Below are 25,521 nucleotides of genomic sequence, written 5' to 3'. Positions count from 1 at the left end.
AGCGGAGTGCACGGGAAGGGGTGTAGGGAAGGACGAGTGTGGAGAGATACTGGGGAGCAGCAGAGTGAGTACATTTATAGGTTAGTAGAAGAAGTTTGAACAGGATGCGAAAACGGATAGGGAGCCAGTGAAGCGACTTGAGGAGAGGGGTAGTATGAGTAAAGCGACCCTGGCGGAAGATGAGACGGGCAGCAGAGTTTTGAACCGACTGGAGAGGTGACTAAGTGGGAGGCCAGCAAGAAGCAGATTGCAGTAGTCTAAACGAGAGGTAACAAGGGTGTGGATGAGGGTTTTGGTAGAGTGCTCGGAAAGAAAGGGGCGGATTTTACGGATGTTGTAAAGAAAGAAACGACAGGTCTTGGCAATCTGCTGGATATGAGCAGAGAAGGAGAGAGAAGAGTCAAAGATGACCCCAAGGTTTCGAGCTGAGGAGACAGGGAGAATGAGAGAGCCATCAACAGAAATAGAAAACGGGGGGAGTGGAGAGGTGGGTTTGGGGGGGAAAATGAGAAGCTCGGCTTTGGTCATATTTAATTTCAGGTGGAGTTGAGACATCCAGACAGCAATGTCAGACAAGCACGCTGAAACTTTGGTTTGGATGCAAGGTGAGATATCAGGGGTAGAAAGGTAGATTTGCGAGTCATCAGCATAGAGATGGTAGGAAAAGCCATGGGATGAGATTAATGAACCAAGGGAAGAAGTGTAGATAGAAAAGAGGAGGGGACCAAGAACAGAACCCTGAGGTACGCCGACAGGCAGAGGTATAGAAGTAGAAGAGGATCCACTTGAGTGAACACTAAAGGTGCGGAGGGAGAGGTAGGAAGAGAACCAGGAAAGGACAGAGCCCTGGAATCCAAGTGAGGACAGGGTATCGAGAAGTATGCTGTGATCGACAGTGTCAAAAGCACTCTAACATACCAGGGACCTTAGACAATGCAAAGGCTAAGGCTGCAGTCTCTAAGTGATTAATAAAGCCCTTCAACACCTGAGGTGCAGCTGCAGCAATCTCTAAGTAACTACGGAGGCTGTTCAGGCACAAACCAAGGAGCAGGCAGAAAGCACAGTGAAACAGAGAGGCTTCCCACACTCAGGTGTAGTGTAGTGAAGCAATTAGAGTCATGCTGGAAGCAGCCAGCACACACAGTGAGAGAGAGCTAACCCAGGCAACACCCACAGGTGCAGTATAGTGAAGCAATTAGTGTCATGCTGCTGGATGCAGCCAGCACAGGGAGCCAGAGCTAGTTCAGAAAGGACAGACAGAAGAAACAGGAGCCAGCTAGGAAGCTGACCCCCAGGAACAAGGTAAGTCTGAGGGTGGTTACAGCCACAGACGTGACAATATCAGACAGGCCTCTGAGGAGAAACCAGACAAAGAGTGTCCCAAACTAGGGAGAGTGGAAAGATGGCGACCTGAAGCTCGTACGCTCAACGGCCCAGCTGTCCTCTGAAGTTCTGTCTTTGTTTACTTGGAAGTTTTCTCTTTGCATTTGCAGTTGCCTTAACTGAGAGGAAGGGGACAATGGGGGGGGGGGGGGGGTCAGCCGCCGATGGCCAGCGTTTTGTCCCCTGTGCAGCAAGTGTGGGACTGCTGCGTGATGAGCTGCCCACAGATGACCGGGTTGATGAGTCCTTTGATTAGTGTTGGCGAAGGAGCGTCGATGCTCTTGGACCTGGAAACAGCTTAATCGCTCTCGAGTCATTTAACCACCATGTCCAAAGGAGTGGAGGAGTGAGTTAGGAGTTGTTTACAGCTGAACCCATGTCGGTGGTGCCACTCCTAAACCCGTAAGAGCTATCAGCTTGGAATTTTTGGCTCCCTTGGAGGTTACATTGAATATCATCTGGAAGGCGCTCCAGGACCTAACGGTGGTAGTAAATAATTTTGCTTCAGATATAATCTTATTAGTGAGCCACATGAATAATCTAATCAAATCCTTTGAGAATGAAAAATTGATACAGCAAATGAAGTTCTACAGGAATAGGAAACGGTTAAGATTTTGAAAATGTTAACAGACCAGAAAAATTTGAACAAAACAAATATTATTACAGATGATTAATATCGAGATTGTTGTTTTCCCAGAGTTCCGGGTACGACTCCTAAAGTTTTTTCCTCTGAAATGATTCCTCTTAGTATATTAATTGAAAAGGAGTGAAGCCTGTGAAACTGGGATTACCTTAATCAGTGGGAATTGGTTTAGAGATTCAAGTGTTTGTATTGTTAAATAATTTCTGGTTTTAAAAGAGAAAAAAATGAAATCAGGTGTATTATTTCCACTAATACTGGACAATAAATATGTTTCCAATGAAATAAATTGACTATACATTGTCTTGGGTTTGAAGAAGCCAACCAGATGATCAATGTGGAATAATGATTCAGTTAAATAATAACTGGGGATAATCAGGTTAATACCACGTTTTCTTGGTTTACTGTTGTTTAATTGATCTCCTTGTCTTGTTTCACTCTCCCTATTTATTTTGTGGTCTAAGAAAGAGAAAGATTGTATATAATCCATTTACCTAGTTGAGATTGTTTTCCTCTAATATTGTATTAATGTACAGTCATTTCTGTATTACTGTTTGCAAGTGACCCTTGTAAAATGAAAAATTATAAATAAAGATTTTAAAAAATTTGTTTCTCCGATTTGTTTTAAATTTACTACACTGTAGTTTCATCGCATGCCCCCTAGTCCTAGTATTTTTGGAAAGTGTGAACAGACGCTTCACATCCACCTGTTCCACTCCACTCATTATTTTATATACCTCTATCATGTCTCCCCTCAGCCGTCTCTTCTCCAAGCTGTATAGCCCTAGCCTCCTTAGTCTTTCTTTCTAGGGAAGTCGTCCCATCCCTGCTATCATTTTAGTCGCCCTTCGCTGCACCTTTTCCAATTCTACTATATCTTTCTTGAGATGCGGCGACCAGAACTGAACACAATACTCAAGGTGCGGTCGAACCATGGAGCGATACAACGGCATTATAACATCCTCACACCTGTTTTCCATACCTTTCCTAATAATACCCAACATTCTATTCGCTTTCCGAGCCACAGCAGCACACTGAGCAGAAGGTTTCAGTATATTATCAACGACGACACCCAGATCCCTTTCTTGGTCCGTAACTCCTAACGTGGAACCTTGCCTGACCGAGAGCTTGAACGGATCCTCTTCTAGAAGCCGCTGAAGATCGGCGTACCACGGTCTGCGAGGCCAATCCAGCGCCACCAAGATCAGACAGCCCCTGTGCATCTCGACTGTCTGAAGTAGACGCCCTATCAATGCCCAGGGAGGAAAGGCATAAAGAAGACCGGTCAGCCAGGGAACAAACAGGTCCATCTTGGGGAACCCCCAATGGTTCACCACCACCTGATACGCCACATCGCTTAGAGCCCACTTCCCGGGATCTAGCATGTTTCGACTGAGAAAGTCTGCCTGAACATTTTGAACTCCTGCCACATGAGCCACTGACAGCGCCACCAGATGCACCTCTGACCACTGTAACAGCTGTGACGCTGCTTGCTCCAACTGCCGACTCCTCTTTCCTCCTTGCCAATTGATGTAAGTGACTGCGGTGGCATTTTCTGACATCACGCAGACTGCCTCACCCCTCAACAGATGGACAAAGGTCTGGATTGCTACTCTAACTGTCCTGGTCTGTAATAGATTTATTGAGCAAGATTTCTCCTAAGGAGACCACAGGCCTTGAGCATACTGTCCCTGACAGTGAGCTCGCCATCCCTGGAGACTGGCAACTGTTGTAACCACCCTCCAGGTTGGGCTGATCCAGAGGCATTCCCTTGGTCATACTGGCATCTCGCAGATACCAACATAGGCTGCCCTTCACCTGAGCCGGAAGTGACAATTTCTGATGTAGAGAGTCCTTCTGTGACAACCACCGAGAAAGAAGCTACCTCTGATGCAGCCTCATGTGAGCCCTGGCCCAGGGCACTGCCTCGATCGCCGCCACCATGGAACCCAGGCCCTGAAGATAATCTTTGGCCGCTGGCCTCGGCGACTGCAATAAGTGACAAATCTGAGACTGCAGTGACACGAGCCGGTGGAAGAAAAACACGGCCCTGCAACATGTCGAAATTGTCTCCCAGGTACTCCAATGACTGGGATGGCTGCAGACAGATCTTTTGTACACTGACTACCCAACCTAGGGACTCCCTGCCTCAAAAGCTCTTCCTCTGCTTTTCTGTGCTGAGATTTCTTTTTTTTTTTTTCACTCAAGCACAGCTTAAAAGAATATCAGGGAGGACATGGGGGGAGGGGCCACCCGAGTTTGACACCCCCAAGGCGCTAAGAGACCTCCACGAGCCTCTGCCTCTAAATAACAGGCTTTTTTTTTTATATCCACAGAAGAAATAAATTCACCCAAACCAAGATATTAAAACCAACTAAAAGAATTACAACAAGAAATAGAAAAAATATAAAGAATATAATAGAACATAAACCAAACATATAAACGGCAAGTGACCGTACTCACTTGCAAATGCGCAGTACAGACTTCCCTCTCTGTCCCGCCCTCGCGTCAAGACATCATGACGTCAGAGAGCGGAACAGAGAGGGAAACGGAGTCGAATTGTCGGACGCCGCTGCCACTGCCGCCTGGAAAGGAACAACACGCGAAACAACCTCCACCCTACCCCCCCCGCCGCTCCCACCTCCCTCCGTATCGGGCCCCCTGCACTGACCTGACAGCGCCTCACACCTCAGCGATCTGCTGCTGCCTGTAGCGCTTTCACACGGAGGTGAGGGGCGCTGTCAGGTCAGTGCAGGGGGCCCGGCACGGAGGGGGGAGGGAGCGGTGGCGATGAGGGTAGCTGGACATGGGGGGAGGGCAGGGGGGGAGAGGCCATGGTTGCTGGACTTGGGGTGAGAGCAGGGCACAGAGGATGGTTGCTGGACATGGGGGGAGGGGGGAGGCCAAGGGAAAGAGGAGGGTCGCTGGATATGGGGGGGAGGATCAGTGGATGGGGTGAGGCCAGGGGAGAGAGGAGGGCTGCAATACTCGCCCGTTTTTACGGGCTTAACGGCTAGTATAATATAAAGAATGAGACTGAAGGGCTCACCACCTTCCACCTGCTGGAGACTGAGATTACTGGATCTTACTCTTGTTGCCAAGGGCTCTTATTGGCTCTCTCTAGAGTCACAGGTTTTTTTTCTCAGTCTCCACCTGCTGGAAGGCGTGCACAACCCATCAGTCACATTCTGGTCTGGTCTGGAGGGACGTTAAGGAAAAACCCTTATACCATCATAGCACTGGGTCTGCCTAACCTTCCTAACTAGCTGTTTAAACTCAGCTTGATTATCCAACCAGTTAACATTAACAGTTTGTTAAAACAAAGTCACTTATCTTAATAATGGGTTGGATCAGGTCCAGTGTTCTGTCTTGTGCTGCTGCTGGCGAAGTAACATTAGTGCTTTTAAAACCAAGATCGTTATTCCCAATGTGGGGCCACATTTCGCCTTGACGGCGTCTTCAGGAGAACACACTCTGTTGGATAGCTTCTCTAGCTTTGCTGCATCCTTCCACACAGAACTCGACTCCAGCACCCCACATGGGATGGAAGCCGGCACTTTCCGCCCCACCCCTAGCGCCGCTGGCATCTCCTCCACCAACCGCCACTCCTTCAAGGGACCCGGGGCAAGTCTGCTGAACTACCCCGGGCTAATGGCAAGGGTACCTGAGCCAGAAAGGAAATCCCTGGCCTAAGAGAAGGATATTGCTACAGAGAGGTGCCTTGTACGTAGGGACGGCGTACTCCTAGAACAGTGGACTGCTCACACTTGAGCCGGTGCAGAACAGGGCCACCTTGCCTCATGGCTGGTGCTACCCCCTCACCATGCAAAACATAACAGAGGACCTTGCATGATAGCATGGCGGGCCTAGATGGTTCGGGTACTGAATTGTTTGAAATGACATGTTGATGCGTTTAATAAAAGCCTCGGGCCTAATATTTACCATCAATACAATCGTGTGGCCAATTATTTCTCCTGGGAACCTATCCGTTGCCTGTTGAAGCGGTCGGGATAGGTAAGAAGCAGAATTGGCAGGGCTAAGGATAGGTCACGGCTGCCTACGTTATGCCCTCCCAAAAGAGGTAGTGTAGATCAACACAGAGCTAGTAGTAAGAGGACAGAAAAAGCACTGGGTAACCTGCACCGAGCGGCAGACACAGCAGACAAGATCAGCCATCTTGGACTTTATTCTGCGTGATAGTCCCTGCACTCTTCAATATCATAACCCTCCACCGACTCCACCTCTCTTTGAGCTCACATCCACTTCCCATCACTCCTTACCATCTTCCTTTTACATAAGCTCCTTCTCCCCACCTCCACAACACTAAGACATAGTAACAGAGTAGATGACGGCAGAAAAAGACCTGCACAGTCCATCCAGTCTGTCCAACAAGATAAACTCACATGTGCTATTTTTGTGTATACCTTACCTTGATTTGTACCTGTCCTTTTCAGGGGACAGACTGTATAAGTCTGCCCAGCACTATCCCCGCCTCCCAACCACCAGCCATGCCTCCCACCACCGGCTCTGGCATAGACCGTATAAGTCTGCCCAGCACTATCCCCTCCTCCCAACCACCAGCTCCGCCTCCCACCACCAGCTCTGACACAGACCGTATAAGTCAGCCCAGCATTATCCCTGCCTCCCACCACCACCTCTGACACAGACCGTATAAGTCAGCCCAGCACTATCCCCTCCTCCCAACCACCAGCTCCGCCTCCCACCACCAGCTCTGACACAGACCGTATAAGTCAGCCCAGCACTATCCCTGCCTCCCAACCACCAGCCCTGCCTCCCACCACCGGCTCTGGCATAGACCGTATAAGTCTGCCCAGCACTATCCCTGCCTCTCACCACCGACTCTGGCACAGACCGTATAAGTCTGCCCAGCACTATCCCCTCCTCCCAACCACCAGCTCCGCCTCCCACCACCAGCTCTGACACAGACCGTATAAGTCAGCCCAGCATTATCCCTGCCTCCCACCACCAGCTCTGACACAGACCGTATAAGTCTGCCCAGCACTATCCCCTCCTCCCAACCACCAGCCCCGCATCTTCATATCTTTTCCCTGTTATCTGTTTCAGATCGTATACAATTTAGAATATCTGCATATTAAATTAATAAAGCAAACATTTCTGTTTCAGGAAATGAGTCATGACCACAGGACAGACAGCATATGCCAATGTAAAAGTGCAACCTCCATCCTCCATAATTAGGTGACAAACGTAGGTTTCACCTGCCTTCACCTGTAATTACCAGTCAAGTACATTCCTCCCATTCTATTACCTCTACCACTCACAGAATTTAAATGCCACTGACACAACATTCAAATCACCTTCCAAAAATGTACTCTCTCAAGTAGAGAGATTCAGATTCAAAAAAATGTAAAGTTACTACAGAGCCAGATGTATCAACGACCTCGTGAATACGTCCATATTAAAAACAGAGGGATCACAGCAATTAACATAAACGGAGACCACTCAGGTTATCACGATGTGGGTGAACACGCTCAGGTTACTGAGTCCATCACCTTTTAAAAGGGTGCATCATTTAGAGATGCAAATCGGGGCGCGGATTAGTATTTCCAAAAATACTAAGACTAGGGGGCATGTGATGAAGCTACAAAGTAGTAAATTTATTACAAATTTCAGAAATGTTTTCTTCAGTCAACGTGTAATTAAACTCTGAAATTCGTTGCCAGAGAATGTGGTAAAGGCGGTTGGCTTAACAGGGTTTAAAAAGGGTCTGGACGACTTCCTAAAGGAAAAGTCAACAGACCGTTATTAAATTGACTTTGATTTGAAACCCCGCGGAGTCGGGCGGTTCCAGGGGAAGGCAATTGCTTAATGTGTCAACAAGGCAATATAGTTCTGCCAGGGAGGCAAGAACTCACGAGATAAGTGCACAGTTTTTTCACCTAGTATATATTTTAAAAGTAATAAATGATTTTATAGCACTGTGGTGATTGGGAAGCATAAAAAAATGTGAGCAGAGATTGCTCTCTCCCAAAAAACAGAGTGAGAGTTACCTAATGAAAGAGGTGCTATGCCACGTTTTAGCAGCATTATTGACTGCAGTTACAGTGGTTTATATCTGAGGGTACTCTACACACAAAAATTATATATTATATTGGTGGAATATTGGTGAAATACTGGTGAAACAACTGTTTGTTAAAGCACTTTTTTGAAGTAGGTGGCTTTTGAGTCCTGGTTTGTGTATACAAGCAGTTGAATGTTACCAGAGACATTGATATTGTGAATTCGTTTGCTAGTGGAATAGCAACATTCCATGTAGAATCTCCAATAGTATCTATTTTATTTTTGTTACATTTGTACCATGTGCTTTCCCACTCATGGCAGGCTCAATGCGGCTTACATGGGGCAATGGAGGGTTAAGTGACTTGCCCAGAGTCACAAGGAGCTGCCTGTGCCTGAAGTGGGAATCCAACTCAGTTCCTCAAAGTCCACCTTCCTAACCACTAGGCCACTCCTCCACTGTTGCTACTATTTGAGATTCTACATGGAATGTTGCTATTCCACTAGCAACATTCCATGTAGAAGTCGGCCCTTGCAGATCACCAATGTGGCCGCGCAGGCTTCTGCTTCTGTGAGTCTGACGTACGTGCAGGACGTCAGACTCACAGAAACAGAAGCCTGCGCAGGCTTCTACATGGAATGTTGCTAGTGGAATAGCAACATTCCATGTAGAATCTCCAATAGTATCTATTTTATTTTTGTTACATTTGTACCCTGTGCTTTCCCACTCATGGCAGGCTCAATGCGGCTTACATGGGGCAATGGAGGGTTAAGTGACTTGCCCAGAGTCACAAGGAGCTGCCTGTGCCTGAAGTGGGAATCGAACTCAGTTCCTCAGTTCCCCAGGACCAAAGTCCACCACCCTAACCACTAGGCCACTCCTCCACTGTTGCTACTATTTGAAATTCTACATGGAATGTTGCTATTCCACTAGCAACATTCCATGTAGAAGTCGGCCCTTGCAGATCACCAATGTGGCCGCGCAGGCTTCTGCTTCTGTGAGTCTGACGTACGTGCAGGACGTCAGACTCACAGAAACAGAAGCCTGCGCAGGCTTCTACATGGAATGTTGCTAGTGGAATAGCAACATTCCATGTAGAATCTCCAATAGTATCTATTTTATTTTTGTTATATTTGTACCCTGCGCTTTCCCACTCATGGCAGGCTCAATGCGGCTTACATGGGCAATGGAGGGTTAAGTGACTTGCCCAGAGTCACAAGGAGCTGCCTGTGCCTGAAGTGGGAATCCAACTCAGTTCCTCAAAGTCCACCTTCCTAACCACTCGGCCACTCCTCCACTGTTGCTACTATTTGAGATTCTACATGGAATGTTGCTATTCCACTAGCAACATTCCATGTAGAAGTCGGCCCTTGCAGATCACCAATGTGGCCGCGCAGGCTTCTACATGGAATGTTGCTAGTGGAATAGCAACATTCCATGTAGAATGTCCAATAGTAGCAACATTCCATGTAGAAGTCGGCCCTTGCAGATCACCAATGTGGCCGTGCACAGGCTTCTGCTTCTGTGAGTCTGACGTCCTGCACAGCAACATTCCATGTAGAATCTCCAATAGTAGCAACATTCCATGTAGAATCTCAAATAGGGAAGGGGAACTAGGACTTGATATACCGCTGTTGCTACTATTTGAGATTCTATTCCACTAGCAACATTCCATGAAGAAGCCTGCCCTTGCAGATCAGCAATGTGGCCGCGCAGGCTTCTGTTTCTGTGAGTCTGACGTGCAGGACGTCAGACTCACAGAAACAGAAGCCTCCGCAGCCTTCTACATGGAATGTTGCTAGTGGAATAGCAACATTCCATGTAGAATCTCCAATAGTAGCAACATTCCATGTAGAATCTCCAATAGTATCTATTTTATTTTTGTTACATTTGCACCCTGCGCTTTCCCACTCATGCAAGGCTCAATGCGGCTTACATGGGGCAATGGAGGGTTAAGTAACTTGCCCAGAGTCACAAGGAGCTGCCTGTGCCTGAAGTGGGAATCCAACTCAGTTCCTCAGGACCAAAGTCCACCACCCTAACCACTAGGCCACTCCTCCACTGTTGCTACTATTTGAGATTCTACATGGAATGTTGCTATTCCACTAGCAACATTCCATGTAGAAGTCGGCCCTTGCCGATCACCAATGTGGCCGTGCAGGCTTCTGCTTCTGTGAGTCTGACGTCCTGCACGTACGTGCAGGACGTCAGACTCACAGAAACAGAAGCCTGCGCAGCCTTCTACATGGAATGTTGCTAGTGGAATAGAATCTCAAATAGTAGCAACATTCCATGTAGAATCTCCAAATAGTAGCAACAGAACCTCAAATAGTAGCAACATTCCATGTAGAACCTCAAATAGTAGCAACATTCCATGTAGAATCTACAATAGTAGCAACATTCCACGTAGAATCTCCAATAGTATCTATTTTATTTTTGTTACATTTGTACCCTGCGCTTTCCCACTCATGGCAGGCTCAATGCGGCTTACATGGGGCAATGGAGGGTTAAGTGACTTGCCCAGAGTCACAAGGAGCTGCCTGTACCTGAAGTGGGAATCCAACTCAGTTCTTCAGTTCCCCAGGACCAAAGTCCACCACCCTAACCACTAGGCCACTCCTCCACTGTTTCTACTATTTGAGATTCTACATGGAATGTTGCTATTCCACTAGCAACATTCCATGTAGAAGTCGGCCCTTGCAGATCACCAGTGTGGCCGCGCAGGCTTCTGCGAGTCTGATGTCCTGCACGTACGTGCAGGACGTCAGACTCACAGAAACAGAAGCCTGCGCAGCCTTCTACATGGAATGTTGCTAGTGGAATAGAATCTCAAATAGTAGCAACATTCCATGTAGAATCTCCAAATAGTAGCAACATTCCATGTAGAATCTCCAATAGTATCTATTTTATTTTTGTTACATTTGTACCCTGCGCTTTCCCACTCATGGCAGGCTCAATGCGGCTTACGTGGGGTAATAGAGGGTTAAGTAACTTGCCCAGAGTCACAAGGAGCTGCCTGTGCCTGCAGTGGGAATCGAACCCAGTTCCCCAGGACCAAAGTCCACCACCCTAACCACTAGGCCACTCCTCCACTCTATCCTATTTTTGATTCATGTGTACTATGATGCTAAGTGTATTATGTATACCCGTTCATTTACGCAGATGATGTTACAATCTACATCCCCTTCAGACATGACTTGACAGAAATAACGAATAAAATCAACGATGGCCTGAACAGTATGGACTCCTGGGCAAACTCATTCCAACTGAAACTGAAAAAACACACTGCCTCATTCTCTTCTCAACATAACAAGTAGAAACCCACAATGATAAATACCCCAGGACACACCCTCCCTATCTCAGACAGCTTGAAAATACTCGGAATCACACTCGACCGTAACGTTACTCTCGAGAGCCAAATAAACTTTGTAATAAGGAAAATGTTCTATTCAATGTGGAAGCTCAAACGGTTAAAACCTTTCTTCCCAAGGGAAACCTTTCGAAACCTAATTCAATCAATGGTCCTAAGACGGAATCTAAGCGGGATGTAAAGAACAACTAACAAAAAAACTCCAGACCACCCAAAATACAGCAGCCAGGTTCATATTCAGCAAAACACGCTTCGAAAGTACCAAACCCCTTCGAGAAAAGCTGCATTGGCTCCCAATCAAAGAACGGATCATCTTCAAAATCTGCACCTTAGTCCACAAAATCATATATGGTGTAGGCCCAGGATAGATGACAGACCTCATAGATCTACCAACAAGAAACAGATTCGGGTCTGCTAGATCATACCTAAGCCTACACTACCCAAATTGCAAAGGATTGAAATACAAAACAACCTACGCATCCGGCTTCTCCTACATAAGCGCAAAACTATGGAACGGCCTCCCAAAAGCTGTGAAAACAACACACGACCACTTGAACTTCAGGAAATCTCTAAAAACCAACCTCTTCAAAAAGGCCTACCCCAACAACCCTACGTAAACCTCTTCACCCAGGAACATAACATGACTATTGCAACCTTCTCCTCGCTGGCCTCCCGCTTAGCCACCTATCCCCCCCCCCCCTTCAATCTGTCCAAAATTCCGCCGCACGTCTTATCTAGTGCGTGAACCGATACTCTCATATCACCCCTCTCCTCAAGTCGCTTCACTGGCTCCCAATCCGCTACCATATACAGTTTAAGCTTCTCCTATTGACCTTCAAGTGCACTCAATCTGCTGCCCCCCATTACCTCTCTACCCTCCTCTCCCCGTATGTTCCCACCCATAACCTCTGCTCTCAGGACAAATCACTCCTATCTGTACTCTTTCTCCACCACCGCTAACTCCAGACTCCGCCCCTTCTGCCTCGCAGCACCTTATGCCTGGAACAGACTTCCTGAGCCCATACGCCATGCGCCCTCCCTGTCCATCTTCAAGTCCTTACTCAAGGCCCATCTCTTCTCCCTTGCTTTTGGCGCCTAACCACCTTCCCCATTCCTGTTACCTACACTGACTACGTAGTCTGTTACCGTTAGATTGTAAGCTCTCTTGAGCAGGGACTGTCCCTCCCCGTGTTTAAACTTGTACAGCGCTGCGTAACCCTGGCAGCGCTATAGAAATGCTAAGTAGTAGTAGTAGACTAATGATCGTACTGGACATCACGCAATCTTCATCCCTTCCGATCGTCCACATATATCTCATTCGATCACTATACAACCTGTATTTGTTATCAACCGACTGGGCAAACGCCTTTGACAGTACTATGTAAGCCACATTGAGCCTGCAAATAGGTGGGAAAATGTGGGATACAAATGCAACAAATAAATACCACAAGTTCAAGTGTCAGAGTAGCACTGTTCAATTTAGTTTTACTTTTTTATTAATTCTGTGGCCCTGAAAAGGACCATTTGAAACAATTTATCAACTTTAATACTTGGCTAAAAACTAAAGCATATTCATTGGTCAGAAAGCTCTCATCACCATCAGTTCATTTCGATCCGAAAACGTATCAAATTTAGAAGCTCCTAATGGAACACCAATGGGTGGGATAAAAACCATTACAGGTGCCAAAAAAACATCAGAAAAACAGATACAACTAATGCAAACTTGAATTCTGAAAACGGCATATGATATGCGATATTTTCCACCTTACATTTGGGCAGAAAGCTGGTCAGAGATGAAAGTTATCATTATCGCACAGATGATGCAGGGCTTTTTCACACCACTCTATGTATAATCAGTGGTACAATCTGTTTAACCAGCACCACACTGAATATACGCATAAGCAGAGAGTAGGCCTACATGTAAATGCACAACTTATCAAATTTAGGAACTGAATATTGCTACTATCCGCCTTCGCTCCTCCCCAAGGCAGGAGCGTAGCCAGACACCCAGTTTTGGGTGGGCCTGGGCCCCACATGGGTGGGCAGAAGAACTCTGCCCTGTCCGACAAATGATTTGGTCTCTCCTTCTCTCGCTTGCATGCCATATGGTCTCTCAAGCATCCCCCTCCCTGGCATAAACTAGCAGATTTTCATTGCCAGCGAGCAGCAACTAATACACACTGCTCACATTGGCCCCACAGTCTTCCGTCTGATGCAACTTCCTGTTTCCGCATAGGCGGGAATACATGAGAGTGAAGGCTGTGGAGCCGGTATGAACAGTGTGTGTCAGTCGCTGCAGGCGAAGATCTGCTATTTACAAGGTATGCAGGAGGTACAGTTGTTGGCTGGTGGGGCTTGGGGATCCCTGCCAGCCACATCATAGGTGTGCTGCTACTGGGTGGGCCTGGGCCCACCCTTGGCTACGCCAGTGCCCCAAGGCCAGCCCATTATCAAGGTTAAAAATCTGGCTCTTTAGACAGGTTAAATAGGCAAATGCTATCCACAAAGCAGCTGAACATACACTAATAAGCAAATCATGCTTTCATCCCCTGCTGTCAAAAGCATTAACTTACTTTCAATAACAGGTCTGTTGGAGCCATGGCAATTAACATACCACTTCATGTAAATCAGCTCCAAAATTACTTATCTCTATGTTCTATTGGATTTTCATTATTATGTATGTATTTTTGTTCCCCATTCAGCAGCTTAGAAATAAAGTTTTAGTATTATTATTCCATAATCAATTTTTCACAGATACCTAATTTATAGTAAATTACCTTCACCAGGCACCCCGCATCTTCCTGTGTACCTCCACCAAGCACCCTCCACTTCATTCCTCCCACCCAGCTCCTCTCCCCCCTTAGATTTCTGCTCCCACCTGATATAGCCTCTAAATTTCGCATTTGGTTTAATGTAGTTGACACACTGTCGTTTAATACCAAAGCAGTTTAAAATATCAAAGTCATAATTAACATGAAATTGCAATACAAATTTCAAACTGTAAAAGCACAACAATGCAGATACCACAGAACAGAAGAGACAGCTGAGCAGGGATATGATAGAAATCTAGAGTGGAATGGGCAAACGTGAATCAATTGTTCACTGTTTCAAACAGTAGAAAGACCAGGAAAATTACGTGGGAACTTGCTACCCCTTTGGGATTCTATATGGAATCTTGAAACCCTCCAGGACTCGTAGAATGGAATCTTGCTACCCTCTGGGATTCTGTATGGAATCTTGAAACCCTCCAGGACTCGTAGAATGGAATCTTGCTACCCTCTGGGATTCTGTATGGAATCTTGAAACCCTCCGGGACTCGTAGAATGGAATTTTGCTACCCTTTGGGATTCTGCATGGAATCTTGCTACTCTTTGGGACTGTGCATGGAATCTTGCTACCCATATGGATTCTGCAAGGAATCTTGCTACTCAATGGGAATCTGTCAGGTAATGCAACCTGAATTGGCCACTGTTGCAAGCAGGATACTGGGCTAGATGGTCCATCGGTCTAATACAGTCTGGCTATTCTCATGTTCTTATATACATACAACACAAACCTGACAGAACAGAAAAGCAGTGATAAGGGTTGTAACTGCCGTTCCATGCAAGATATCCAGAAGCCTCACTGGCAGCACTCTCTAATCACTTCACTGCTGCTTTGGACACAGCCCGCTGTTCTGTGTAGATTACCATGCCTCTCTGTTACTAAATGGAACAGTGTGTATATATGTATGGAACAAGATACATTTGTTCCCTCTTTCCAAAAGTACAAGAACCAGGAGGAACACAATGAAGTTACTAATCAGAACATTTAAAACTGGAGAAAATATGTTATCACTCAACGTACAATTAGGCTATGAAGTTCGCACTAGAGAATGTGGCAAATGCTAATGTAGCAGGGTTTAAAAAAAAAAGATTTGGTTGAATTCCTGGAGGAAAAGTCCAAAGTTATTATTAAGGCAGACTTGGGAAAATCTACTGCTTACTCCTCGGATAGGTAGCATAAAATATGTTTTACTCTCTTGGGATCCTGCCAGGTACTTACGAGTTGGGTTAGCTACTATTGGTAACAGGACACTGGGCTTGATGAACCTTTCGTCTGTCCCAGTATAGCAATGCTTATGTACTTCTGTACTTAGACCGAGTTACACTGATGTTCCAAGAAAAATTAGCACAGCCTACACAGAATAGTTTCTCTTCAAAAACGACTCAACCACTTGGCCCCTCTTACTCCATAATAACCAAACATAATTCCTACTGAAAACGCAGCCTAACCACTGCATTACTAAATGGAAACAGACAGGTCTGTGCAAGGCAGAAGCTGGTGAATAGCAAAAAGAACAACTTACCGCAGCCCCAGTCGGAAGTGGTCGATCATGTTGGATAAGGAAACATTGGCTGCACTGAAGGGCTTGCGTTTCTCCTCAAATTCATGAGCCAGGCAGATCCTCCAGCCAAACTCTGGCACCTTGCATCCAAAGCTCGGACCCTGGTACTTGTCCATCAGGCCAAGGCTGTTTTCTGTTTCCATCATGATTTGATCACCGTTCAAGAGCTGTCGGAGCTACGACCAATTAAACCATCAACGGCAACTGAAAAACAGGAAAGTCTTCAGAACACGGCTTGCCCCAAGTCAAAATAAGAAAAACGGTCTGAAAGTCTTGGCATGATATACTGTTATAAAAGAATGAGCTGGATGGGGTGTGTGCAAGAGAGCGGAGGAGGTGTTCTTGGAAGCAACAGACAGAGGTTGCTAAATCACAGCATTCCAACCATTCAGAGTCAAGGTGCTCATCCAAGGTGCCCACTTATAAAGCGACCTGCCCAGGCCTTCCACCTTTGTGTGCACAACACAGAAGCAACATACAACTAGTGACTGGAATCCCTGGAGATGGACAAGAGGCAGGGCCCTAATCCACAGCTGCTGATCCAGAGAACTTTACTTTAGCTGAAGTGACAGGATACTTTGGTGGTGTCTAAGTACCAAACGTCGCTTCTAACTTCTTTTAAGCGCTTTACATTTAACAAATGATCTGACTTCACTGCCACCCTAGGTCGAGCTGTGTAAAAACAGGGTAAAACTTCCCAAATCAATAGTCTGGCGGTGCTTTTCTCTGGGTCAGCTCCTCAGGTAAGGCCTATTCCACCATGAAGTCCGAGGAAGCTTTGCTCTCTTCCACGTCTGCAGGAGAATCCTAAAGCCAGCACTATTCCCTGCCCCTTTTAAGGGCTGCTGCAAGGCTGTTGTTATTTGCTTGGTGTCAATGTGTAGCACTCACACACCTGCCTCCTGTCCCTGCTTTAAATAATTGTCTTTGTCACCCAGTGTCCCAGCAGACACTGTCTAGTGCATCTGCTAAGCAGTGGTCTCTTTATGTCATTTAAAAGGTCAGTGTAATTGTAGGTGTCACTCATAGTCAGTATCTGTCATCCAGTCACTGGGTGTCCCTGGCAGCCAGCATCAAGTGTCACCTGGCCCTCTCAGAGCAGTGTGGCCATACATGACTGACCTGGCTTCGGCTGGGCTACTCTGCAGTGTCTGCCAGTTTAGATCAGAAGCAACTCTGGACCATCTCTTTGTCAGTGTCCGGATTCTCCCCTTGCGTCCTTTGCTCCAGCCATGCACATTTCATTCTTTGATCTCTCTCTGTCTGTCTGAAGCACTGGAAAGGCTGCCTCTCTCCCAGGACCTTTTCTGTCTGCAGCTTTTCAGTCTCTTTCTAGGGGTCCCTCCTGCAAAGATCCTGTGTTGTCATTGTCCTATTTCTGTCTCTGCCTCCCCTGAAGGTGTCCAGCAGCTAAGGAAGCTTTTGTTCTGCACTTTCCGTCTTTCTCTCCGTCTCTGGGTGTCTCCCGTGCTGCAGAGGCAGCCGTTGCCCTTTCCTGCAGACGCACTCGAGTCTGTCTTCCCTGGGTGTCGGCTTGGACGATATAGAAGCAGCAGCAGCAGCTTTAGTGCGCGCGACCCATCGCTCTCCCAGTCCCAGGACTCTCCATGCAACGAGGAGCGCGCGCGAGCCGCGACGGCCTGGAGCCAACGGAGGCGCGAGCCCTGCCCCGCCCTTGCAGGCCACGCCCCTCCCCCAAAGAAGGCATCTCCCCGCCCCTTACGCCAGTCCCTTCACATTCCACCACCCCCGCTCTGGCGCGTCCCGCCCCCCCCGCACCGGAAACAGGAAGTGAAGTCAGAGCAGGGGGCGGGGCCGACAGACAGAAGCAGGAAGCGCTCGGGGGGGGGGGGGCCCGCGCGAAAGGAGAAGGTGAAGCGACGGCTCCTGTGAAGATACGGAGAGACGGACAGGCAGGTTGCCAGGATTTTGGGGGGAGGGAGAGAGGGAGGGAGGTAGAATATATTGGGCGGGAAAGGAGTTTGGAGGAGCTTTTTCTTTCTTAACGGCTTCTCTTTCACCGCCCCCCCCCCCCCACACACACACACATTCGCCACATCTGCTCTCCTCCTCCCATGGCACATTCACCACCTGTACCCCACCCCCCCCCCCCCCCAGTGTTGCCAGATGGGCGGTTTTCCGCGACCCGCCGCGGGAAATTTTTGCCCGCGGCGGGTCGCGGTTTTTTGGGCTTCTTTTTTTTCTTTTCCGTGGTTTTTCGGGCGGTTTTTTCGGCCGCGGGGGGGGGGGCGGGGTTAGTGACGTTCTGGGCGGGGCCGATGACGAGGGAGGCGGGGCCGATGGGGGCGGGGGTGATGACGCGAGGGTGGGGGTGTCAGGGGCGGGGTTTGAGTTTGGGCTGTTTTTAGGCTGGATTGGGTGGGAAAAAAAATTTCCACCTGGCAACCCCCGCCCCCCCCCCACCACATATTCATCACCTGTACCCCCCCTCCCCCCCCCACATATTCATCACCTGTACCCCCCCTCCCCCCCCCACATATTCATCACCTGTACCCCCCCTCCCCCCCCACATATTCATCACCTGTACCCCCCCTCCCCTCCCCTCCCCCCACACCACATATTCATCACCTGTACCTCCCCTCCCCCCCCACATATTCATCACCTGTACCCCCCCTCCCCTCCCCCCACACCACATATTCATCACCTGTACCCCCCTCCCCTCCCCCCCCCACATATTCATCACCTGTACCCCCCCTCCCCTCCCCCCCCCACATATTCATCACCTGTACCCCCCCTCCCCTCCCCTCCCCCCACACCACATATTCATCACCTGTACCCCCCCTCCCCTCCCCCCCACATATTCATCACCTGTACCCCCCCCCCCCTCCCCTCCCCCCACACCACATATTCATCACCTGTACCCCCCCTCCCCTCCCCCCCCACATATTCATCACCTGTACCCCCCTCCCCTCCCCCCACACCACATATTCATCACCTGTACCCCCCCTCCCCTCCCCCCACACCACATATTCATCACCTGTACCCCCCCTCCCCTCCCCCCCCACATATTCATCACCTGTACCCCCCCTCCCCTCCCCCCCCACATATTCATCACCTGTACCCCCCTCCCCTCCCCCCACACCACATATTCATCACCTGTACCCCCCCTCCCCTCCCCCCACACCACATATTCATCACCTGTACCCCCCCTCCCCCCCCCACATATTCATCACCTGTACCCCCCCTCCCCTCCCCCCACACCACATATTCATCACCTGTACCCCCCCTCCCCTCCCCTCCCCTCCCCCCCCCACATATTCATCACCTGTACCCCCCTCCCCTCCCCTCCCCCCACACCACATATTCATCACCTGTACCCCCTCCCCTCCCCCCACACCACATATTCATCACCTGTACCCCCCCTCCCCTCCCCCCACACCACATATTCATCACCTGTACCCCCCCCCCTCCCCTCCCCCCACACCACATATTCATCACCCAAATTTCCCGTGGCGGGTCGTGGAAAACCGCTCAATTGGGCGGTAAAACCGGCCGCCTGACAACACTGGCAAGACATTGGGAGCAGGGTTGCCAGGTGGAAAATTTTTATCCCACCCAAACGAGCCCAAAACCCACCCAAAGTCAAACCCCACCCCTGACACCCCCGCGTCATCGCCCCTGCCGTCATCTGCCCCACCTCCCCATCATCAGCCCCACCCAAAATGTCACTAACCCCGCCCCCGCGGCCGAAAAAACCACTTTAAAAACCGCCCAAAAGACCCAAAACAAACCCAAAAACCCGCAACCCCCCGCGGGCAAAAATTTCCCGCGGCAGGTCGCGGAAAACCGCCCAATTGGGCGGTAAAACCGCCCACCTGGCAACACTGGTTGGGAGTGGTGGCAGTCCATTTATTGGCTGCCAGCAAAGGTATGCCTAGCAGCGTGGGCAGATGGGAAAAATTTTCCCCACCCCAAATTGGCCCTAAACCAACCCAAAACCCACCCAAAGTCAAACCCCGCCTCCAACATCACCAACCCCGCCTCTAACATCACCGCCTCCGCCCCCAACATCACCAACCCCGCCCCCTGATGTCACCTCTGATGTCATTAGCCCCACCCCTGACCCACCCCGCACAGCTACAACGAAAAAGAAGCCCAATTTCCCGCAGCCTTCGAAAATTTCCACCACCCTGGCTTAAAAACCAGCCCAATTGGATGGGAAACCCACTCATCTGGCAACACTAGTGTGCCCGCACAAAGGGAGGGAGGAGAGAGAGGCAAGTGTTGTTCCCCCCCCCCCCACCCCTGGCCCTTCCAACTGCAGAGCTGGCTACATCCAGAGAAAGAGCCTGTTGTTAAAAATTTACCAGCACACCCCTGCCTGAAGCCCCCCCCCCCCCCCATACACACACGGCACACATTCGCCACTTGTGCCCCCTCCTCCCATGACACACATTTATTTATTTATTATATTTGTATCCCGCACTTTCCCACTCAAAGCAGGCTCAATGCGGCTTACATAGTAATAGGTACCACAGAATTTTGTTATGTGAAGTAGGAAATTAAGTATAACATAGTAATAGGATGGATGGGTAGGTAGAGACAGGTGATAGAGAGGAAGGTAAGGTGGGAGATAGAGTCTGGGTAAATGTCATTTTCTCTTCAGTATATGTAAGGTAGATGGGTTCATGAGATTAATCTGGGTCCTTAGGGTAGGCTTGCTTGAATAAATGGGTTTTTAGTGCTTTCCTGAATGATAGGTGGTCATGGATTGCTCGGATAGGTCTAGGGAGAGCGTTCCAGAGTTGGCTGCCCAGGAAGGAGAAATTGGATCCATAATAAGTTTTGTACTTGAGACCTTTACAGTTGGGGTACAGGTTGAGGTACTTTCGCGAGGATACAGACATGTTTCTTGCTGGGAGGTCGATCAGGTTTATCATATAGTCCGGAGATTCTCCGTGTATTATCTTGTAGATTAAAGTCTGTGCTTTAAAATTGATACATTCTTTGATTGGGAGCCAGTGCAGTCTTGCACGGACAGGAGTTGCACTCTCAAAACATGATCTGCCAAAGATTCACCACCTACACCCCCCACACACACAGAGCACACCTTTGCCACCTGTACCCCCCCCCCCCCCCCCCCACACACACACGGCACACATTCACCACCTGTACTCCCCTTCTCCCATGGCACACATTCACCACCTCTACCCCTCCCCACCCACGGCACACATTCACCACCTCTACCCCCCCCCCCCCCCCCACACGTACACATGGCACTCGTTTGCCACCTGTAACTCCCCCCACACACGGCACACATTCACCATCTGTACCCCCCTACACACACAAAGCACCAAAACGTAATTATGCTACAACTTAATTAGTAGTACGTTTCTCCAGTTTTTTTCCTGCTACTTGGCTAAATGGGGTCAGAGCCATTCACGGGTCTGGGTAAAACACAGATACTACGGACCCCGCAGCCATGAGCTCTGCATTTTTCTCGTAGCCGCCATTCACCTCTCTTGCTCAGTTATTCCCGTTAAGGCACCACATGCCTTTTTGTACAATCCTAGTTCCATATCATCATGCTGATCAATCCATAGACTGGTGGGTTGTGTCCATCTACCAGCAGGTGGAGATAGAGAGCAATCCTTTTGCCTCCCTATATGTGGTCATGTGCTGCCGGAAACTCCCCAGTATGTTCTCTATCTCAGCAGGTGGTGGTCACACACAGCAGCAGCTCTGGCTAGGTCTCCAAGCCTAATTTTTAGGTTTTGTTGAGTGCCTGGGGTTGAGGGCTCTTCTTGAGCAAGTGCAAACCTGGTGGCGCCAGGTCCCTCCTTTTCTCCCCCCTCCCGCTGGCTCCATTAAAAAAAAAAAAAAATTTTGAACGTCCTTTAAGGGCGTTTATTTCAGCGTTTATTGCAGCTGCTCACTGGGACACCAGTTCATTACAGCTCGGAGTGAGAAGCAGGTAATGTTTACCTTTTCTAGCGGGCAGGGGGTTCGCCGATCGGTCTCCACGTGGCCTATGGCATCGGAGGGCGCGAAGAATTGCTCCCCGGACCGCGTGTGCGCGTCTAGCGGGGCTGCGGGGGTTTCAAAGCCTGAATCGCCTTTTTTGGGCGTCAGTTTGGAGGCCGGTCAGTGTCCCGGTTCTTCCTCCGGTGTGGCAGTTTTTCCCGCCATAAACGCCCATCCCCCGCTGCTCCCCCCCCCCCCCCCCCCCCCCATTTTGGCCGGCCACTCTGCTCGGACGGCTTCTTCTTGGGCCGCCCTCGAGGTGGGAGACGTTAATGCTATGGTCGCCCTTGATTCGGGCGATGGCAAGAAAGCGGCCAAAGTTAACCGCCGTTTTTCCCGCACGGCTCCTTCTCGGAGTTTCGCGCCGGACGCCATTTTGGATGTGCAGCATGTTTCTCCCCCGTTCTTGCGAGCGCCGGTTGAGGGTGCGTCTAGGGCCGTGGCCCAGGCTGCAGAAGTGCACAGTCTGGGGGGTTTCTCCCCTGAGTTCATTTTGCATCAGGCTTTCCTTATGCAAAACGCTGCCCCTGCTCCCCTGTCCGATAAAGGGGTTGAGGCCTCCGGAAGCAAACGCCCTTGGGTGGATTTCCAGGTTCTAGAGGACTCTGTCTCCTCTGATGTAGATGAGGGCAGCGTATCTGAGTTCTCCCAACGGTCCTTTGGGGATTCCTTGGAGGAGACGGATGCCCACTCGGATGGAGCGGATGACCCCTCTGCAGCGTGGATCTTTCGCTCAGAGGATTTGCCCAACCTGTTAGTGCAGGCCATGAGCATTTTGAAGATTTCCTCTCCGGAGGACGTCTCTCCCTCAGCCTCTGCGGGCTCTGCCATTATGCTGGGGACGAAGCGCCCGCCTAGAACCTTCCACGTGCATGAGGCCATGCACACCTTGATTTCGGCTCAATGGGATGTCCCAGAAGCGAGCCTGAAAGTGGCTAGGGCTATGTCCCGCCTCTATCCCCCGGGCCCTTGCTGATTTCTTACACTTTAAGTTCATGCTGACCTCCTTCCAATCTGCTCTTTTACGTGCCAAACAGGATTATTATATCCAACTGACCAACTCTCTTGGCTCTAATCCTCGACTTCTCTTCACCACATTGAACTCTCTCCTCAAGGTGCCCCCTCCCCCAACTCCCCCTTCATTATCTCCTCAGACCCTTGCTGAATTTCACAACAAGGTTCAAAAGATAAACCTTGCTTTCTCTACCTGACCACCTCTCCCTCCACTAGTCCGTTCCCCTCTCTCTCCTTCCCCTCATTCCCTTTCCTCCTTTCCTGAAGTTACTATTGAGGAAACTACACTTCTCCTTTCTTCCTCAAAATGTACCACCTGTTCCTCTGATCCCATTCCCACCCACCTTCTTAATGCCATCTCTCCTGCTCTTATTCCTTTTATCTGTCACATTCTCAACCTCTCACTTTCCACTGCGACTGTCCCTGCTGCCTTTAAACATGCTGTGGTCACACCTCTCCTTAAGAAGCCTTCACTCGACCCTACTTGTCCCTCTAATTACCGACCCATCTCCCTCTTTCCTTTTCTCTCCAAATTACTTGAGCGTGCTGTTCACCGCCGCTGCCTTGATTTTCTCTCCTCACATGCTATTCTTGACCCACTACAATCTGGTTTTCGCCCTCTCTACTCAACCGAAACTGCGCTTACTAAAGTCTCCAATGACCTACTGGCTAAATCCAGAGGTCAATATTCCATCCTCATTCTTCTTGATCTTTCCGCTGCTTTTGACACTGTCGATCACAGCATACTTCTCGATACCCTGTCCTCACTTGGATTCCAGGGCTCTGTCCTTTCCTGGTTCTCTTCCTACCTCTCCCTCCGCACCTTTAGTGTTCACTCTGGTGGATCGTCTTCTAATTCTATCCCTCTGCCTGTCGGCGTACCTCAGGGTTCTGTTCTTAGTCCCCTCCTCTTTTCTATCTACACTTCTTCCCTTGGTTCATTAATCTCATCCCCTGGCTTTTCCTACCATCTCTATGCTGATGACTCCCAAATCTACCTTTCTACCCATGATATCTCACCTTGCATCCAAACCAAAGTTTCAGCGTGCTTGTCTGACATTGCTGCCTGGATGTCTCAACGCCTCCACCTACCCTCCTCTCTTCCTTCCCGTTCACATTAATTGATTTGATTTGCTTACTTTATTTATTTTTTGTCTATTAGATTGTAAGCTCCTTGAGCGGGGACTGTCTTTCTTCTATGTTTGTGCAGCGCTACGTACGCCTTGTAGCGCTATAGAAATGCTAAATAGTAGTAGTAGTATCCTCTGCCTGAAGGTGAACGGGAGACCTTTCTTTGGCCTACTGTGGATTCTTTAATCACTGCGGTGACTAAGAAAACGGTGTTGCCGGTGGAAGGTGGCACAGCCCTAAAGGACGCCCAAGACAGAAGATTGAAGGCAGCTTTAAGGTCGTCCTTCGAGGCGGCTGCTTTAAGTTTGCAGGCCTCAGTTTGCGGCTGCTATGTGGCCAGGGCGTGCCTGACGATTGTGCAGCGGGCTTCCCCCTCCGATCCTTCCTTGACGGCTGATTGGCCGGCCCTGGAATCGGGCTTGGCCTACTTGGCAGACTTGCTGTATGATGTCTTGAGAGCCTCAGCTAAAGGTATGGCTCAGACAGTCTCTGCACGGCGTTGGCTTTGGCTGAAGCATTGGTCTGTTGACCACGCCTCTAAGTCTCGCCTGGCTAAGTTGCCTTTTAAAGGCAAGCTGCTCTTTGGGGTCAAGCTGGACAAAATTGTGACCGATCTCGGCACGTCTAAGGGCAAGAGGTTACCAGAGGTCAGGGCTTGGGCCAGTGGTGCCCGCCCCGGTTCCTCCAAAGGACGGTTTCAGGAAGCCCATTGGTATCGCCCGGGCAAGTCGGGCTCCTCTGCCCCCTCTTCCTTCAAGAGGAACTTCTCCCCCAAGCAGCATTCCTTTCACAGAGACCACAGTCCCGGAGGTGCGTCCTCCAGTCCTCCCCCAGGGTCTCGTACCCAATGACGGGGCCCTGGTCCATGGCCTACAGCAGATTGGAGGACACCTGTCCTCGTTTCTGGGCGAGTGGACCAGGGTAACTTCAGACGCTTGGGTGCTGGAAGTCATCAGAGACGGCTACAAGCTAGAGTTCTGCTGACCCTTAAGAGACGGGTTTGTGCACTCTCCCTGCAAGTCTCCGGTCAAAGCTGTGGCAGTGCAGCAGACTTTGGACAATCTGATCCGCCTGGGTGCGGTCGTCCCAGTGCCAGAAGATCAGCTTGGCAAGGGACGTTACTCCATTTACTTTGTGGTACCAAAGAAAAGAGGTTCTGTACAGCCTATCCTCTACCTCAAAGGGGTCAATCGGGCCTTGAAAGTTCGGCACTTCCGAATGGAGACTCTCCGCTCTGTTATAGCGGCAGTGAAGGCAGGGGAGTTCCTGGCATCCTTGGACATCAAGGAAGCTTACTTGCATATTCCCATCTGGCCTCCTCATCAACGCTTTCTGCGTTTTGCAGTCCTGGGCCGACACTTCCAGTTCAGAGCCCTCCCGTTCGGGTTGGCTACTGCTCCGCGGACCTTCTCCAAAGTAATGGTGGTCACCGCGGCCTTCCTACGAAAGGAAGGAGTACAAGTCCATCCTTATCTGGACGACTGGTTGGTCTGAGCCCCCTCTTATGCAGAGTGCGGCAGAGCTGTAGACCGGGTGATTGCTCTTTTGAGCTCCCTGGGGTGGATCATCAACTG

General features: G+C 49.4%; 1 protein-coding gene across 1 annotated transcript in view; it reads right to left on the bottom strand.

The window, feature by feature from the left end:
* The window catches only part of GBA2 (glucosylceramidase beta 2), a 169,209-nt gene extending 151,836 nt beyond the window's left edge, over positions 1–17,373 (bottom strand). The window contains 1 exon segment of the mRNA XM_030192800.1: positions 15,779–17,373. Within this exon segment, the coding sequence (XP_030048660.1) occupies positions 15,779–15,963 (185 nt within the window). The 5' untranslated portion in view covers positions 15,964–17,373.
* Positions 17,374–25,521: the final 8,148 nt, after the last annotated feature.

The sequence above is a fragment of the Microcaecilia unicolor genome, chromosome 2 (genome assembly GCF_901765095.1).
Source record: "Microcaecilia unicolor chromosome 2, aMicUni1.1, whole genome shotgun sequence".
Lineage (NCBI taxonomy): Eukaryota > Metazoa > Chordata > Amphibia > Gymnophiona > Siphonopidae > Microcaecilia > Microcaecilia unicolor.
This window is presented reverse-complemented; position numbering and strand designations above follow the sequence as displayed.